This window comes from Scylla paramamosain, chromosome 33 (genome assembly GCF_035594125.1).
Source record: "Scylla paramamosain isolate STU-SP2022 chromosome 33, ASM3559412v1, whole genome shotgun sequence".
Lineage (NCBI taxonomy): Eukaryota > Metazoa > Arthropoda > Malacostraca > Decapoda > Portunidae > Scylla > Scylla paramamosain.
In genome coordinates this window covers 14,349,901-14,369,879 of record NC_087183.1, presented here as the reverse complement: position 1 = coordinate 14,369,879, position 19,979 = coordinate 14,349,901, and the positions used below count along the sequence as shown (strand labels likewise).

The 19,979-nt window shown below is 37.8% G+C and overlaps 3 protein-coding genes across 3 annotated transcripts; 1 reads left to right on the top strand and 2 right to left on the bottom strand.

The window, feature by feature from the left end:
• Window positions 1–391: 391 nt before the first annotated feature.
• LOC135089733 (serine/arginine repetitive matrix protein 2-like) lies at window positions 392–8,100 on the bottom strand. Its single transcript, XM_063985713.1, has 6 exons — window positions 7,846–8,100; window positions 6,283–6,388; window positions 5,838–5,993; window positions 5,393–5,477; window positions 5,174–5,267; window positions 392–4,068 (listed from the first exon to the last, which is right to left on the bottom strand). The coding sequence occupies exons 2-6, from the start codon at window positions 6,382–6,384 to the stop codon at window positions 513–515; spliced, it is 3,993 nt and encodes a 1,330-aa protein (XP_063841783.1). The 5' UTR covers window positions 6,385–6,388; window positions 7,846–8,100; the 3' UTR covers window positions 392–512.
• Window positions 8,101–8,371: 271 nt separating this feature from the next.
• Window positions 8,372–11,326, top strand: LOC135089734 (probable malonyl-CoA-acyl carrier protein transacylase, mitochondrial). The gene is made up of 9 exons (XM_063985714.1): window positions 8,372–8,378; window positions 8,443–8,572; window positions 8,761–8,929; window positions 9,084–9,175; window positions 9,680–9,854; window positions 9,998–10,107; window positions 10,270–10,487; window positions 10,634–10,753; window positions 10,932–11,326. Exons 2-9 carry the CDS (start codon window positions 8,446–8,448, stop codon window positions 11,205–11,207), a joined length of 1,287 nt encoding a protein of 428 aa, XP_063841784.1. The 5' UTR covers window positions 8,372–8,378; window positions 8,443–8,445; the 3' UTR covers window positions 11,208–11,326.
• A 624-nt stretch (window positions 11,327–11,950) lies between these two features.
• LOC135089735 (cytochrome b-245 chaperone 1 homolog) lies at window positions 11,951–17,216 on the bottom strand. The gene is made up of 7 exons (XM_063985715.1): window positions 17,009–17,216; window positions 14,514–14,555; window positions 14,188–14,264; window positions 13,832–13,980; window positions 13,564–13,647; window positions 13,215–13,350; window positions 11,951–12,998 (listed from the first exon to the last, which is right to left on the bottom strand). The coding sequence occupies exons 1-7, from the start codon at window positions 17,085–17,087 to the stop codon at window positions 12,876–12,878; spliced, it is 690 nt and encodes a 229-aa protein (XP_063841785.1). The 5' UTR covers window positions 17,088–17,216; the 3' UTR covers window positions 11,951–12,875.
• Window positions 17,217–19,979: the final 2,763 nt, after the last annotated feature.

Here is a 19,979-nt window from a genome sequence, read left to right as displayed (position 1 = left end):
ACTGGATTCCCAGGAAGTGAACTCTGACCTTCAATGGACTACAAAAGAAATGTATTATCATACAAAACTTATAGTAACCAGTACCTTTTGTCACTTCAACATTTAAGTCACTAAAGTCTAATAGCAAAAATTATTAACTTTCACCACAGAAATAAATCATGTAATTAAACTCCGTCAGATATAAATCATTATTTTCCATAAGTTTTGTAGGATAAATGTAATTTCTCTCTCTGGAGTGCTGTAAGGTTAGCCACAAGACTGTCCCTTTCTGCCAGGGGCAATGGGGCTAAGACTGTGAATGATGTGTGTGTGTGTGTGTGTGTGTGTGTGTGTGTGTGTGTTGTCTTGTCTGGGCCACCCTGTGTGGGAATACCGCCCTGATATAAAGAAAGATATATGATTAATTTTATTCATTACACATATCACAAGTATACACATACATACATACATACATACATACATACCTCTACTATACATACAAACAATAAACACAAGAGACAGACAACCAAACACTACTTCTTAATGATCTTGGACCAGAGAGCTTCATCCTCACTGTCCTCACCATCATCATCAGACCCAAACACTGGGTTGCCTCGGGGCTTGGATACTGGAATGTCATCTTGTGAGGCACCAGCAGACACCTGGCCCTCCAGTGCAATGCCCTGGGACTCTGAGCCAGCAATGGGCGCCTCATCCTTCTTGACCTTGGTGCCAAACAGCCGCTCATACTCCTCGATGCTTCCTATCACTGGAATGACCGGTTCGGCCGGCTTCTGTGCCTCCTCAACCTTCTCCGCCATGACTACCTTCGCTTTTTCCTTCCGCTGGATCTTCTTGCGCACTCTGCTCAGCATCTTACTACTTGTCACTACTTTCTGCACCTTCTCACTCTTCAGCCACCTCATGCTCCAGCTTGAACCACCAAGATCATCAAAGTTTTCACTGGTGTCCTTGCTCGTCTCAATGACTCCTATGATCTCAGTGTCGTGGTCAATTTTCCTCACTCTGTCCTCAGCCTCAATGTGGGAAACTTCTACTAGGTCTTGTTTTGGGGAGGAAGATGCTTGTTTTTGTCGGCCAGATTCCTCAGCCACCTGGGAATTCTCTATGTCACTTATCAGTGCTGGACTGTGGACTTGTATTTCCTCAACCTCTGTGGATTCCTGTGCTTTGGAGCTCTGACTTGTCTCTGCCTTCAGCTCACTTTCCTGAGGGGGACTTTGAGCACTTTCAGGCTGTACACTTTTTACTAACCCAGTCCTTTCCATTCCCAAGAGAGCCTTAGCTTTTTCTCCTTTCTTTCTCCCTCTTTTCATCCATGACCTCTCTGGCATGACCATTTCAATCTTCTGGTGGGTTTTTACTTGTTTGCGTGTGAATCCTGCCTCTGCCCTGGAAAAATCACCTGAAGTCTTTTCTTTAAGGGATCCTCTTCCATCTGTGTCTTCATTATCCTTTTCATCCTCACTAAATTTAAGCTGCTCTGTCCCCTGGTAAAATTCTTCCTCACTCTGACCTTCAAATATAGAAGTAACCTCTTTGCTTTCAGGTTCTGCATCTTCCTGCTCATTGGTGGTCAAGATTTCACTTTTTCCCACTCTCTGCTTTGTTTTGAAGAATACAGAAGCATCTCCTACTTTCTTCTTCACTTTTTTCCCCTTACAGAGTTTAATATTCACAGTATGATCAGAATCTGTCACTTCTAGGTCTCTTTCTTCCTCCTCCTTCTCCTCTAATGGTTGAATACTAGACTTATCCTTTACATCCACTCCTTGTTGAATATTCTGTCTTGTTTCCTTGTCAGAGCTTTCTTCAGTATTCACATTCAGTTCACTATCAGTTCCTTTCCTTTCGCTTATCTCTGAGCCATCATCATCTATTCTCTCAACATCTTTGACTCTTGAATTATCTGCTGCATTAATATCCTGTGTTTTATCCTTTTCCAGATTAACACCTTTCTCTTTACACTCTGCTCTCAATACAACACTTGCACCATCAACAGAGCCTGTACTTGACTTTCTTGTGCTCTTTTCCATCGGTTCATTATCATGATTAATATCACGTTTCCTGGTACTTTGTTTTCGATTTCCTGGTGCACTGTCACTGTCTGACTCTGTATTTCCTGAGTCATCTATGTTTTCACTGTCTCTTGGATCCTTGACAGGAGATTCACCTTTACTTACACCAACAGCAATATCAGCTTTATCTATATTTTCCACAGCTTGTTTTCCCTTTTCAGTTTCCATATTTTCATTGCTTATATCCTGAATAATTTTAGCTCCATCACTGCTATTCTTTTCTCTGCTCATTTCCTGATTAAGACCAGTTGATAACTTCAAGTCTTCAGTATTCCCTTCCACATTCTCTTTTGTGCTTTCTTTACCTTTAGTTTCAGAATTGACAGCCTTCTTGATAAATTTCTTTTCTTGATCTGACTGTAAACCTGTATTTTCTTTAGCAGGGGACTGATCTGTCTTTTTAAGTTCAACTAGTTTAGAATCATTAGCACTGGTAACAAGCTGCTCTGACAGCCTTTTCCCATCTGCTTTTAGTTTCATCGGACTCTGTGTGGAAGGCTGCACCTCTACTTCACTGTCTGAACTGATGACTATTTCCTCACTCTTTGTGGCAGGCTTCATGCTACTGAGAGCCTCAATGTCATCACTCGTCTGTTTCTTCTTCAGCGGCAGGTCATCTAGATCCACGCCCTGAGCGATGCCAACTGGCTTCTTCTGCAGGGAGAAACTGATGCTTGCTCTCTCTATCCGGTTCACTGGCAGCGTCTTTTGAGCTCCTGAATCCTTCTTTGCAGCCTCAGGGTTGTCATCGAAGTCTTCCTCAGAATCCACAAATTCAATATCACACTTGTGTCCCCAGTCTTCCTCCCGGCTTGGACTGATGTCCTCTGGGGATGTTTTCTTGATGTCCTTCTTGCTGTTGGCCTTGGGTGAGTCTCGACCTCTCCTGTCAAAACTCCTCGGCTGATGGTCACCTCTGCGTCTCCTCTCAGGGGTTCTTGACCGACTGTAGCTCCGAGAGTAACTCCTTCTCCTCCTCCTGCTCCTGCTCCTGCTCCTAGTCCTCCTGCTATTTCTCCGTTGTCGTCCCCTGTAAGGACTCCTGGAGGGGCTTCTGCTGTAGCTTCTTGACCAACTCCTACTGCTGCTTCTTGAGGAGGAGTATCTGCTAGCACTTGAAATATCACTTGGACTACAAGCTCCTTCCTCCTCTTCATTGCTATCAATTTCACCTTCTTCCTTCTCAGAGACCTCTCCCTCACCCTCCCCCTCTGCCTTCTCCTGAATGCTGTTCCCTTCAGGAGGAGCATCTGGCTCTTTATCAGCTTTGTCTTCAGTTTTTTCATCCTTGTCATCCTTATCTTCCTTTGTGTTTTCAGTTTTGTTCTCATTTTCTTTCGCTTTTTCCTCATCCTCTGAGGACTTGCGCTGGCGGTAAGTCCTGTTCTTCTTTGCACGTTTCATCCTCTCCTCAAATTCCTTTCGGGTGATTTTCTTCTTCTTTGTGATGTGTGTTTTAGATGAATCAGACTCCTTCTGCTTTCTGGAACTCCTACCACGGCTGCCATCGTCACTATAGTTTCCATCTCTCCTTCTCTGTGACCTTGTACCTGAACCCCTCCTGCCATCATGTGCCGAGTCACGATGTCCTTTCCTGTCTCCTCTCCTGCCTTCACCTCTCCTCCTTCCCCTGGTCCTTTCCTCTGCAACTTCATCTTCACTCTCTGTCTCTCTGTCCAATTTCTTCCCCTGTGAATCATCCTTGGAGTCAGCCACTGCACTAGCCATCTCCTCACTCCCTCCTGTGCCTTCACTAGTTATCTTCTTGGCACTCTTCATCACGGCAGCAATGGCATCTTCTGTTATTTTCTTCCCATCATCGCCCTTCTCCAGCATGGTCTTGATAATCCGCGCCCTCATCTCTAATTCCAGCAGCTCTAGGACGCTCTTTTCTCTGCTTCCTGTGCTGTCCTCCGTGCCAGGCTCCACTTTGATTTTCTTCTGGAGATAGTCAGGAGGTTGTTCATCGCTTGGCTTCCTCTTTTCTCCCCTGTAACCAAAGAAAGTGCTTTACATAATGTCCCATGCTGGGTAACTAATACACTAAGTTGTTTCTGATAATGTTGGTACATTTATTCTTCTATGTGATTATCCCTCAGTACACAGGCTGGTAACCAATGCAAACCCATCCACCCATACACACATGTTCTCTCATAAGTATTCCCTCACATATCAGCTTGAAATATTATTATGATTTTCTAAGGAAACCTGGAATAATGTTATGATAAAATTTTGATGACCACTTCTAAGCAGTCAAAAGTATTGTAGTATAAAACAAAGCAGATATAAAAATCTATGTATATATCTACAGTAAAGCTCCTGTCTTTTGGCATTTACAGGATTAAATAGGTGCTGAAACATTGAATATGCCGAAAGATCAGATGTGAATTTCATCAGCTATATCAGCAATGAATAAATGAGAACACAGGCTACTATTTATTTACTTATTTGCAGTAAACATAACCAACATCACAAAATCACAAAATTTTTCAGGCCTATTCCTAGAAAACAAACCAGCTCAGCATCAGCAAAGTTGATTAATAAACTGAGATTTTTCTTGTGTCCTCCCACAAAACTTTCTCTGGCTCTCCTCATTCCTCCTCACTTTCCTCCTCTTTTCTCATTCACACACTCACACCACTGCACCCACAGGAGAACCTACACATGATGGAAGATGATAGTGACACTCTGGTGCCATTTTTAAACTTGCCACATGCCAATACTTTTTGGAAATATGCACAAATATCTGATAACTTTGGGAATTAGACTATTTTGCAAACGTGCCAAAACATCAGGTTTTCCAACATGCTGGATCCCAAAAGATGGGACTTTTGCCATATATATATCAGGTTAGCAATCCCACACAGAGTGGCCCAGACAAAGCACCACACACTCACACACACATCATTTACACACTTAGCCATACTTTCCTACACTCAGAAATATATCAATAAAACTGGAGAAGGTATAAGTAGAAAACTACCAAAATATATTGTTCCACTGGCAAAAGATTTCTATTAACTTCATACAATTTGTTCCATAATTCTCTTAGTCTTCCCTCACTAACTTGTAATGACTAGCACGTTCTGACTTACTTTGAGTTGGCTTCTTTATGGTTTTGTTCTTCATTGGCTTCTTCCTTTTCTTCCTCTTCGTCCTCACTGCCGGATGAACCTTCCATAACCTGACCTGATTGACAAAAAACAGTGAGGGGTGTACATGTCTCCTCTCCTTCATCTCTGTCATATTTTACAGTTTCTTTACAGAATCAAGTAAACTTGTCCTTTCAACACAGGGTGAGAAAGACTGCTTACCGTTAATGCAACACAAGATCCTCTTCTTGCTCATTCCTCGCAGTTCATGGAGACACAGCCTCTTTAGTTCTTTCACAGGAATGCTCTGAAAATCACAACCCACATTTATTTTCATAATTATTTGACAGTAATGGAAATCTATCTATATACCAGATCAACAATGGCTCAGATAAGGCAACACACACACACACACACACACACATATGCCTTATTCACACTCTCAGCCCCATCAGCCCCTGGTGGAAAAGGGCAGTCTCAAAATACATAAACATGAATTCCGTAATGCAAAGTTCTCCAGTGAATGATTATCCCTTACTCTATCATGCTAAAAAATAATTGAATTGATACAGCAAAATAACATGGCTTTATGGCACCAAGATAATGAGAGGACACTAAATCATCCACTAAGAAACAGCCACTGGTCAAGGTGCAGCTCACCACCCACCTTGAGCACCGGAGGAAGCATGGCCTCCAGCTTGGATCCACGTATAGTCAAGAACATCTGATTCACAAGCTCCTCCTGCTCGGTGATGTAGTGTGACAATGGGTGGATCTTCTCGTCCAAATCCAGCTTGTCTGCTTCACTCTCTGAGTCAAGGTTCTGGGGAAATGATGAACACTATCAGAGTTATGTGATATGAAAACATTGCTAGAGAATTAAAAGTACTGTCATCATGTGTATACTTGGGCATAAATATGATAGTTTAAGACACAATGTTCTCAAAGTGTTGAAAATTTTTAGAGTAATTATCCATATCTGGACATAAATATGATAGTCTAGACATAACGTTCTTAAAGTATTTACAACTTTTAAAATAATTACAAAACATGATTCATATTGCATCATTCAACTTTGGCGAGTGTAAGAACAATGTTAGTCCCTTGCTCACCTCAGCTCCCTTTATTTTCTTCTTCTTTGATTTCTTCTTTTTCATTTTTTTGATTTTCAACTTATTCACTCTGGGCACAACTGATGCATCTTGCGTCACCATGATGCTGAGAAAATACAAATTGTTATAAAACAAAGATGATGTTTCTCCCTGTTTGACCTGCACCTCCACCAGTCTACCTACTTACATATCTAAGATCCAGCTTATATATATATATATATATATATATATATATATATATATATATATATATATATATATATATATATATATATATATATATATATATATATATATATATATATATATATATATATATATATATATATATATATATATATATATATATATATATATCCCTCCCCGCTGTCATGAGATCAGGGCCAGACACGCTGCAGGAGGTGTTGTCCTTGCAATGCATTTGATAAAACACACAATCCTCTTTGACAGTCATCTGTGCCAGGGTGTGACTGGCTTTGATGTCACAATCCTCTTTGATGGTCATTTGTGCCAGTGTGTCACTGGCTTTGATGTCAAAGAGGTCACCAAGGGAGTCCTGGAAAATCCTCACTTGCAAGTCACCTTTCTTTCAGCTTTTCTTGAGGTTCTGGTATTCCTGCATCAATTTCTCTAACTTGCAAACATATTAATCCAGCCACTGAGTAAGGATCCTTGTCCTCATCCAGATGGCACAGCAGGCTTCACAGGTCCTCTTGAAGCTTTCCAGGAAAGGCAGGTTCTGCTTCAAGTGAATAAATTGTGACATGTGAAGTTTGTCATCTCGCACTGGAAGATGAGCAGTTGAGGAAAACTCGAGGAGACTCCCTTATTACCACCACTCCAGTGCATTTTGTGTACTCAGTGCTGTGGACAAAAAGCGAAAGTGGGAAGCCAAAGATGATGTTTGATGCAACCTTTAAATATCCATGAAATCATCTAAATTCTGGTTAGGTTAGGTTAGTTTGGTTTGTTGGGTTAGTTTGGTTTGATTAGGTTAGATTGGTTTGGTTAGGTTAGATTAGTTTGGTTAGGTTAGATTAGTTTTGTTAGATTAGGTTAAATTAGTTTGGTTATGATAGATTAAGTGTTGGTGATGACAGCCAGCTGATAGCCAAGGTGAGTGGTGGCCATTCCTCTCAGAGGGAATGTTGTCAGTGTTACTGTTGTTACCTATTTGTGAGGACCAAGCTATTTTTTTCTGGTATATTTCGATCAGTTTTGTATTAATCTCTTTTGGTTTTATTGCAAGTCATTAGTTTGAGGGGATGGGGGGGGGGTTGAATTAATCTGCAAGCAGATCAAAACGGTCTTAAAACTACTAGAAAAAAAAAAAAGTAATTTCGTCCGGAATACAGAAACTGGGGAAAGATTAAACATTTACCAGAAATTCAGGGGGCATTCTCACCTTGCAAATGTTCTGAAATCAGGAAGGATTATGGGTTTTAGTCTCAAACAACAGAAGGAAACTATTAAAGAAGCAAAGCAGATAGACTACACCTCACTATTTACCAAGGGAAGGAAGTAGAGAGAAGAAATAAAGAAAAACATAGGAGCACTTCTTACCCTACAGATGACTGACCCAGCTGATGCCTGATGCTATGAAATCACGAGGATTTTTTGGATTTTTGAGTGAAGCAAGACGAGAAAACCACAAATCAATTAAATCAGATACACTGCACCTCAGAATTCACCCAGGAAAGAAAGTAGAGAGAGTAAAACTTATACTTGAAGAAAAAGAGATAGAGAAAAAGGAAAAATAAGACAACTGTAATGCCGAGAGACGAGACGGCCTGTATGTTTGTTTTGGTCAGTCACGCCGGCGGCAGAGACAAGGATATCCACTATTTTACTTATCCCATTCCTCCACCCCCAAAGAAGTATTTATAACAAACATACGTGGAGGATAGCAGTCTCGTTATAGAGAATTAGTGAAGTGAGTATAGTAGGCATTCGTTGTGCTAGCCTAAAGTTTGTAATATTGAGTCGATTCTTGTCTTCTGCTTAGATTGACTGGTTGTAGACAGCACTAGATTATTGTTGTATTTTAAAACCAACGTATTGATAGAATACTAGCCTTCTCATGGAGAATTAGTGAAGTAACTTAATTGTGAGTGAACCACCTGTATTATAGCAGGATTGTAATAATGTGTTGCTTCACAGGCAATGTTGCGTCAGTGGGTGCAGCGCCTCAGTCTTCAGTCCAGAGCACATGCCGACCACTACTTGTTCCGGACCGTGTGCCCTAAATTTTCCACATCCAGTATTCCTTTTAGGAGAAAAGACATAACAGGTACCTTTAACAATGTCATTTCTATGTGAAATGCTCATTATTCTTCTCTCTTTATCATCAGGGCTTAGTTATAAAAGCACAGAATGTCTTTTAAGCATTCAATTTCCATGAACTACTGGCTAACCATGGACAGAGACATGTGTGTTCCAGGCTACATCTTGTTTAAAACATGTCCAATACTCACACAGGAGAAAGCACTGAAGACTCACTCATCTCAGAGGGGGAATCCATAGAAAAAAATTTCACTCATGAAACTCCCAAAGAACTTCTGGACAATGCCGCGCAATACGACAACACTGTTGATACTCCTGATGACATGTGGACCAAGGGACCCTACCCGCACCAGAGTAAATACAGGTAAGCAGGGTGGAGGAGCACCTGCTGTGAGAAACAAGTAGGGGACAGTGTGAAGGACTAATAACTTGCACTCACTGTAATGTATCCACAAAAGAATGGTTGAATTGTAGATTACTGCCTTTAAATACAGATCCTCATTGTCTCCTTTCTCCAGCCAGAGTCAGGCCAAACACTCCAAGCGGCCTGATATTGACCCAAGAGAAACCTCCATCATCTTATTTCCTGGACAAGGTACTCAGTATGTAGGTGAGTACAGCATAGCAGATACTTGATTGCACATTAATGTCTTCCACACCAAAGCATACTATGTTGGTCATGGTTTCCTAAGAGCCACATACTATGATGTAACTTACTTGGACATGTGCTGTTTAAGGGCTGTATTCCATCTGCATTTGTAATGCAAGAGTTAACCAGTATTGTCAATATTTCATCCCTATTTCTGGTAAACCCTGAAACTCCCTCCCTGACTCTCTATTTTCCCTTCCTATGAATTTTGTATTGTGGCTCTTTCTTTAGTGATTGACACTTCATTGGGCCTTTTTCGTTCTCCCTTATATTGCTTTAGGCCGGTGCTCTCCTTATATAAAATATCCATTCAGAGTCTTACTTCCATACTTGTAGATCATTATTCAAGGTCTCATTCCCAGACAGAACATGTATTCTTCACATAAAAGGAAGAAGTACTGTCTTAATTTCTGTGTTGAATATTTTCTAAAGTGATGTTTCCTTTCCTCCTAACAACATTAACAGGAATGGCCAAAGACCTCCTTCAATATCCTAGTGTAGAAGAAATGTTTCAGGCAGCCTCAACAATTCTTGGGTATGATCTGCTCAAGATGTGTCTGCACGGTCCCCTGGAGTCCCTCACCAAGACAGTGCACCAGCAGCCAGCCATCTTTGTCACCTCTCTAGCAGCTGTGGAGAAGTGAGTGCAGCTGTCCAGGCAGAAAGGATCAGGGAAGCATTGTAAATACATAAAGAGAAGATATTAGTGTATAGATGTCTTCATTCTTTTAAGGAAATATGCATTAGTATATATATTGTGACATCTGTATTATGCCTATACAGGATGAGAGAAGAGAGGCCCAGCAGCCTTGAGAACTGTGTTGGGGTGGCTGGCTTCAGTCTTGGGGAGATCACAGCCCTCACATTTGCTGGGGTATTTTCCTTTGAAGATGGTGAGTTGTACTGACAGATTATAACAAATATAAATGGCTATGATATATACTTTTTCTTATGCCACATTGTCTTTTCCTTTTCAGGCTAATCCCTGTATTGCTTGTGGTGATTGTAATAAATATAATTAAGCTTATACCTCTTAATGTACTAATTCTAAACAGCAATCCAGCTGGTGAAGGTTCGAGCAGAAGCAATGCAGCTAGCCTCAGAACTGGTGCCCAGTGGCATGATGACTGTCATGTATGGCCCAGACTCCCGCTTGGGCTTTGCTTGTTCTGTAGCCAAGGAGTTCTGTCAGCACAAGGAGTTGCCACTTGTTGATTGCCGCATTGCTAACTACCTCTATCCGCACTGTAAGGTCATTGCGGGTAATGATGAGGTTAGTACTTGCTCCTTTTCTTCCACCATGTACTTTCATTAGTGACTAACATTTACTTCATAAATACTTGAAATATGAAATATATTCCCCATGGACTTACATTTTTTTTTTAATAATTTGATTGTATTTTTTCCATTTTTCCACAGGCTCTGTCTTTCATTGAATCCAATAAATCAGACTTCCGGCTGCGACGCTTAAAAAGACTGCCAGTGTCTGGAGCATTCCACACAGACCTCATGAGTCCAGCTGTTGCACCCCTGCAGGAGGTGAGACCAGTCATGCATGCTGTAATTATCTTTTTTTATGCGTGAGGTAAGAGTGGTTTGAATATTTGAATTTCAATCCTTCTTACATTTTAAATACTACTAGTTCACTCTTTGCTTAGCAAGACATTAATGTCGCATTATTTAATATAAAAGTGACTAATAATATGGGTATTTTCAGATTCTGAAGAAAATAAAAGTTGAAAAACCTCTTGTTCCTGTTCACTCTAACATAGATGGCAAGATTTACAAGAATGCAGCAGAAGTGAAGAAGAAACTCCCAAAACAAGTCTGCTCTCCTGTTAAGTGGGAGCAGATAATGCACATAATTTATGAAAGAAGTCAAGGAGTACCCTTCCCAAAAACATATGAGTGTGGACCAGGAAATTCTTTAAAAAACATGTTGAAAATGATTAATGCCAAAGCTTGTGATTCTTGTACAAGTATTGGATCATGAATAAACAAAAAAAGACCTTCCAAAAAAATTAGCAAAGTGAATTGTATGTAATGTAAACAATCTCTGGAAATCTTATGTAAAAAAAAAAAATTTAAATTAAAAAATGTGAAGTAAATCTTCTCTGGTCTGTATATCAACTCCTGAGGAAGATGACTACTGCTGAATCAATCTGGGAAGAACAAATATGAAAAATACGAGGTCTTCAATAAACATCCTTCATAGTAGCAAGTCTTAAGCCTTTCCCCACCCTCAGCCTTGCAGTGTGGCAATGACCAACCAGCAGCAGAGCAGCCTTCAAGTTAATGCGCTTAAAGAAGGACCATTGTACATTTGTAAAATATCCTCTTGAGTTTTTAGGAGTCATGCATAGAAAATAACTATATTTAACTTTAAGAAAAAAAAATGACTAAAAAAACACTTTTGAATCATATATACTTTTTATATCAATATTCTTCTACTTTTCATAATTCATTAATTTGTAATCTTAGAAGAAAACTTTTAATTGCAAAAAAAATTGAATTTTTGTACAGGTACAGGACTGTTTTAAAAAAATTAAAAATTTTTAATTTTTCTCTGATAATTGGGATATGTCCCTTATTTACAGAACCATTGTACATACGTATATAAAGTATTCTTTAGAGTTCTTAGGAGGTGTGCATAGATAATAACCATATTTTATTTTGTAGATTGATATATACTTTATATTAATATCCTTCTAATTTTCATGATTTAATCATGTGTAATTTCAGAGGAAAATTTTTATTGGAAAAATTTTTCAATTTTTGTATAGGCACAGAAGCACCTTTGTACATATGTGAAATATTCTTTAGAGTTCTAACAAATGATGCATAGATAATCATATTTAATTCTTAAAAATTAAGACACTAAATTTTTTTTCCAATTGATATACACTTTTTAAATCAATATTCTTTTTCTATTTTTCATGATTTAATCAGCTGTAATAGAGAAAATCTTTTTAATACAAATTTTTTTTTTTTTTTTTTTGTACTGCTAAGGAGATTAGTAAAAAAAGTAAAAGTTTCATTTTAAAAAAGTTCATCTGATAATTGGGATATGTTCCTTACTTAATAGTATGACTAGTTTATTCAAAATCCATACAAATATAATTTCTATATTTAATAGTAAGCATATCCTTTAAATTTAGATAATTGGATCACTGAGGCACATTCTCACTGCAAAAATACTAAGGTAAAAATAAATATCTTAGAAAATATCTAAAAATATCTCATAACATTTTGCACCAAGCATCATTTGGTGTTATTTTATATTTGACTTTTTGTGCACCATAAATCAAAATTACACTTTGCTAGAGATCTATATTGTTGTTATAATACACATACTTAAACTAAACTAATTTGAAGACCTAAGCCTGGCAAAAAATTATTAATTTGGTAATTTTCCTCGTATACATTTATCTTATGAGTAAGTCACAAATTAAGTACAAAAATAAAACAAACAAATTGATTTCCAAGACATCTGTTACAAAAAATTAATTATCTTAGTTATTTCTTTGTAAGCTTCTATCATAAGTAGGTTACAAGGAGAGTATAAAAACTGACATGAAAGCTACAAGTCCACAAGTGAAATATTATTTTTTTTTATTTTTTAATATTTTTTTAACTATCTGTACATGAACCTGGTCCCTTGTTAAAGATCAAGCAACACCTCACTTGTGTCACTGTCACTGCCTTCTTGGTGGTCTGCAGCATTTTCATCTTCAACTTTTATGTCTTCAAAATCCAAGTTTCCACTTCCCTTCAAGCACTCAACCTATGGTAAGGTAACATTTTTTTATCTCAGTTTCTTGAAAATCTATATCCTGTTGCTTCTGATATTGTCATTATGATCTAGATAAAAGGCAGCATTACCTATCTAGTCAAGTGGTTTGCCAGATTTCACTATGTGAGAAAAAGCGAACTGGACTTGGCAATGTGAGAATCTGTAGTAATACTACATCAAACAAAATTATATCAAATTATACTGTACCTCAACTGGCATCTGATACATCATGAAAGACTCATCATCTTCACTCTCAGATGATTCTTCATATCGGCTGCGTACAGTCTCCACCCGGTCAAGCTGCAGGAAGCTTTGAATGTTGCTTGCTAGTGTCTCTTGATCACTGAAATATTGCACTTCCTTTAGCTCCTAATCACCACCTTCAATAGGATAGGTCAAATGTCTACAATAACAAAGAAGTGATACGTACATAGCAGGCTCTGTTTTTTACGTAGGAGGAACTAGCTATCTCTACCTCAACACTGAAAGTAGACAACCAAGTATATTATACAGAGCAGCCCAAGATGAGGTAATGGCTGTGATGGAAAGCACTCACTTTCTGGACCCTTCACAGGTCTCGGCTACAGCCACTGTGCCACCAGCCCTCAGCATCAACACCACCTGGTGAGTTTTACTCAATCTGTGATGCAAGAAGAAAAGATATGAAAAGATTATCAGTGCTACAGGAATCTCTGAACTTATGAGAGGCTATATGATCTATAATTTTAATCTCAATATCTTAAAATGTTGCAAAAAGGGTTGCCATAATGATTATAACTAAAGATGGCAAAAAACTGTGTTTAATTATGTAATGTGAGGCTGACCTTGTTTGTGTGGGTAGAACCCTCACAGCCATGACAGAGGACATGTCTAGCTCCAGACTGTTGCCAGTAAACCAAGATCCAAACAACCGCTGGCACCAATTGTAGCGTGTCAGTGTAACTTTACCTTGAGCCTTGTCAAATACACAATCCTGTCAAACCAACAAGTATTCATGATTTATATCCTGCTTTTGATGGTGAAGAACTGAAAATATTGTAATTTTCATATTTCCATGATGCTCCAAAGGTGTGCATTATGTACAGTACATTACATTAGAAAAGAAACTGCCTTGACCTTACACACTTTAATAGCTTCCTGGTTTATTATTAAAAATTACAAAAATAAACAAGAACTTTACCTCCCAGTCATCAAGGAAGGTGAGCCCAAGAATGAGGCAGCCAATGAGATAAGCAGCTTTCAACAAAATGTGTTCATCTGTAAAACAAAATCAACAAATCTACAACAGTGAAAAGTGGAAAAATATAACAGATCTATAACAGCATCTTGTATCATCAATGCAACACATTATTCTTCCAGCTCAATGTTTTGATTACTTAATATACCTGTTTAAAAAAAGAAGACGGGTTTTCATCAATGACTAACTCACCCTACAGCACTTAGGAATCATCATTAAAGCATATTATTTGTGTTATTCATCTAGTTTTCTGTGACATTCATACTCACCAGGGCTGTAATATGCTGCTCCTAATCCAATGGAGATGATACCTGAAAAATAAACAAGTAAAAATGTATAAAATTTACACTTATAGTGGCATAACTATACATATGGTCATTGAAAAACAAACTTCTAATCTATCTAATCTTCTCAGCTTGTGTGTGTTGCTGTAATTAATTTTTACAGTATGTTGATAATCCTCTTCTCCGTAAGTTTTCCTACCTCTCTCTTTCTCCCCTTTATAGATCTAATGTTAAGATGGCAGACCCTTTCTGAGCTATCTTCTTTAGCTGCACTCGCTCCAGGTGCAGTAGCCCTTGTCCAGTCACAGAATTAGAGTGATGTGTCAGTGCGTTATTTATGATTGGCTCGTCTGATTTTGGGTTTTGGCGGGCTGTTTTATGGGGCAGGATGCTATTCCTGATGGCAATCCTACCTATTTTTGCAGGCTTGGGACCAGCACCAAGCCGGCTTGGCTTGTCCCCTGGTGGATAGGGTAACTTCTAATCAATCTAATGTTTCCCTGGTGGCTAAGCTAATTTCTAATATATCTAATATCTCCCAATAATAAAGAGCAGCCATGTGATTAAATGCCTAAAGGGACACTACACACATACAATTATTACCAGCTGAATCAAGGTTATAGTGGCTTGAGTAGACACTAGCATGTTTGATGAGCATGACATCTCACTAGATACCAAAAGCCGTGAATCACATTCCTAGGCATTTCTGCATCTTACCTCCACAACTTTAAACAGACTCCAATTGAAGGTTTTAGTTTTTCAAGGGTGTTCCCATGATTCTAGTGACAGTTTAACCCTACCAACGGAGAAGAACACCTATGGAACTGTATCAATCTCTGTAGCATGACTTTAGTGACAGCTTGACAAGGGTTCAGTATGTAGTGAAACTGATGGTTGGAAGATGCAACAGTGATCAAGGGAAAGATCCTCATCAACCTAAGAAATCAATAGAGAAAAAATACATGACAGCCTGTTGATTCCAGCAGCCTTTAGAACTATCACCTGAACAAATCCAAATAATGATTCTAGTGACAGCTTAATAAAGATTCTGGGATAACATTAAAAGAACAATAGCATTTCCATCCAGTTAATTCAGTTCATTAATTTCATTACTCATCCCTTCAATTGTGTATCTCATGATTTAAAACATCCTGTTTTAGCCCAGAAATAAACAGTCACTGTCCAGAAATTAGTAGGCAAAGAATATTCACATAAAACCTGGATTCTGCACTATTGGAGGAGAAAAACACCCACAACAGGATATTAGTCCCAGCAGCATTTAACTCCTATGAGAGTCGTAAGCATGACAGTTTAAGAAGGATTCTGGGATAACACTGAAATAATATTAACATTTTCTTTTGAAGGATAAGTTAGATTAGGGTTTATTAATTTCACTGTTAATTTCTTCATCATGTAGATTACGATTTGAAAAAGTATCATATTTTTGCTCAGAATTAAACAATAAAATTCATGTAAAACATTAAGACAATAACATTCACACATTTGCAGTAATGTAATGAGAAACTACATTCAGTAAGTTTTTTGCTGATCTGTGGCCATTAGAAAAATGGACCCAAAGTTTTACAAGCTGTCCATGATGCTTGGTATATTTTGTGTTTTGGTGTTGGAATACCATTCCATCATTTAATAAATACACTTGTAATGTTATGAGCCTTGCCTCATTGTACAATAATGCTGAGTGAATAGAAATTAAGCTGGCCTTTGCATGCTTTCAAATTAAGTGTATAATGCCAACCTTCAACATCATTATTTGTTCTGACACTACTTGCTATCACACACCAAGCAGTGGGAGGCCACACCTCAGACCTCATCCACACAGTATTTATGTACTCTAAAATATTTAATAGACGTTGTGGCCCATTTCCTTTTCTATAACATCTTAAAAATAGTTTTTCTATGTATTCTGCAGGCATGTATGGTAACAACAGCAAATGTCTTAAAAATATGTATGCTTCTTTGTCATTTATGTAGGCTGACTGTGAGGCGAGTTCTTGGACTTTCCTCCAAACTGCCTATCCCACTGAACGGCACAACCTCGCATAACCACATCTAGAAAATTGTATGGGATAGGCCGCCAAACACTTGCGTTCAGAATGGTTAAAGCTAGTTGAGATGACAGTCCGAGTTGGTATTTCAGAATGGTCCGAGTTGGACCTACCCTCTTTCCATAATCCACAAAACACCCATGCTGGCGTATTAAAGTCTGTGGGCTTTACCCATTATGAGATTCCACGGCATTCCAAGACTCTATGTTCCAATAACAAGTCCAATGAGATAAGAAATGACAAGATGAATAAACAAAATCTTACAATACAACCCTGCACTACAAACATATTCACGCTATTAAATGCGTATGTCACTTTCCCAGCATGCTAAATACGAAAATGACTCACGAAAACTCAAAGCCCCCAGCAAGTCCACACCTGTGAGATAAAAGTACAGATTGATTAGTATCTTACCCACAAGAATACTCCATGACTTGATACCAGGAGCCACAGAGAGGTGGAGGAGGTGTGAAGCAGGACGTGTGGTGTTCATGGTGTGGTAGGGATGAGGTTGAAGGATGGAGGGAAGAATCCTGCCCCCCTGAGCCTCTCTCCCATTGTTGACATACACGCTTCCCTTGGTGGTGCAAGACAGCTGAGCCGAGTTGCCAGCTGATAATATCCTTCACGTCGCTACCTGCTTCTACTAGAGTGCTTTTTAGTAAATTGTGATGGAAAATTTTTTTTTTTTTTTTTAAGAATGCCTAATGTTTAATATTATATTTACGTTGGTGAAGACTGAAGATTTGACAGACATCTGTACTTTCCAACCGATATATTTTGCTTCTGGTCTCCGCGCGAAGGCAGCGCTGCCAAGCCGCGCGGCCCGAGAGATAAAACACCCAGGCGTCGCTCTTGAAAGCGTGGGTAGAAGCGCGCTTTTTCCTCTCACGTTGGTTTTCAACCTCACTTATGATGCCAATTTGGGTATTCGCTCATGATCAGCAATGTACTGTTCGAATAACTCCAAGTGGAATAAGGACTTGTCCTTTTTTTTTTTTCGCTTTCCTAAGGATCCTAAATGAGGTGACATGAAGTTTCTTCTTACTTTGTGTAATTAACTCATAATGTATTTGAGGTCTGTTTCATTGGTATTTCATGTAGCAGGTTATGGATCGAGCTATTCATGGTCATTCCTTGAATCGAGCTCACACGTTTCCATGCACAGAAGTGTGGTGTGAGAATGGATGCAGTGTGGCATTACCTGCCACAGTGTGTTGTTACCTTGCCTATCATGCAAACATTCAAATCCGCTCTGCACCAGTATCTTAGCAGTATGTTTAAATATTATGGTAAACATTTAATTAGTAGTAGAATTAGTGAGTGAACGATTTCCAGACATGACCCTTCAGATCGCATATGGGGTAGCCAACCACAGGTGACCCTGTGAATGTTGACTCCCTTAAAATTAATCTGTTCAGGGTCATAATGCCACTACGTATGACTTACGACCCAACCTTGTAATTAAGCCTGGTAATTACTGACCAAACAATGAATGATAGGATCTTCTCTGTGATTCTGTATAACATTGGACACTGTCAAGAATGAATTAAGCCACATATAAAGTTTACAGTGCTATCTTTAAATCAAGGATGACATAATATGTGTTGTTAAGTAAATCCACAGATGAGCTTCAGATGATTTTACGTACAGTTATGCAGATAAAAAAGAAAGAAAGAAAAAAAAAAAAAAAAAAAATATATATATATATATATATATATATATATATATATATATATATATATATATATATATATATATATATATATATATATATATATATATATTGAACATTTTTGTTTTCATATTCGCTCTCAATCCTATATATATATATATATATATATATATATATATATATATATATATATATATATATATATATATATATATATATATATATATATATATATATATATATATATATATATATATATATATATATATATATATATATATATATATATATATATATATATATATATATATATATATGGTAGAGAGAGAATATGAAAACGAAAATGTTCAATAAATGTGCACGCCCCTTTTCCGGCCTACAGGCTCCTTCAGATACACACTTACCACTGCAGCAGCCCAAGGCGGTCAGCGCACACAACAGTAATCCACCATCGTTGTCGTGGTTGGGCCCGTTTGGCTAGTGGGGGCGAGGCACGTACACGTGGTACCTGTCTGGACTGAACAGACTACTGAGAGGGGGGGGCGGACAACAAAACACAGGCTCACTAGCACTCCTGTCTTTATTGCCCACACAGAGCAGTACCACAGGGCACAAGGCACACTACCACACTACAGGATGTCAGGGTCGCACCATCACCCCTCACTCAGCAAAACGTCTCCGTCGCTGGGTAGCACGTCTCACCTCACAGAACAGCTGCAGGTGCACAGCACGCCACGAGATCACAACTCGTACACACAGCGTCGCTCAGCTAGCGTCAAGTACTTTTCTACGTGGCTTCATTTCTATAAAAAATGAAATATGATTTTTATCTGAACCGTACTTCATAAAACTTAAAAGCCCATTTTACATATGTATAATGGTTCTTTTATAAGTAAAAAAAAAAAAAAAAAAACATACCACAAATGTCAGGGAAAATTTCTTGAAATATAATTTTTTTTTCAAAAATTTTAATACAGGTCCGTAAAAAAATTGAAAAAAAAATTCCGATAAAAATTTTTCATCTAAGGTTACAGATGATTAAATTATGAAATGCAGGAGAAGAATATTCGCATAAAATGTATATATCAATCGAAAAAGTGTGTTTTCTGTGTCTTAATTTCTTCAAAGTGAAAAATTATTCCTATATGTACCTTACTTCAAAGAACTCAAAAGACTATTTTGCATATGTATAACGATGCTTTTTTTTCCAGTAAAGAACATATCACAATTGTTATGCAATAAATATTTAAATTCATTTTTTTTCAAAATTTTTAACACAGGTCCGAACCTGTATAAAAATTGGAAAAAAAATTTCCAATAATTTTTATTTATTTATTTTTTTTTCTAATTAAGAAGAATATTCATATCAAAATTATATATCTATCGAAAAAGTTAATTTTCTACGTGTCTTCATTTCTATAAAAAGTGAAATATGATTTTTATTTGAACCGTACTCCAAAAAACTCAAAAAGGCTATTTTATAATGGTTCTTTTATAATTAAAAAAACATATCACAGTTCTTAGGCAAAAATTCTTTAAATTGAAATTTCTTCAAAATTTTTAACACAGGTAAAACCTGTAAAAATAAATAAAATAAATAAAATAAATAAATAAAAAAATAAAAAATTACGATAAAAATTTTTCACCTAAAGTTACAGATGATTAAATTATGGAATGCAGAAGAAGAAGAGTCACCAATGATTAACTGCA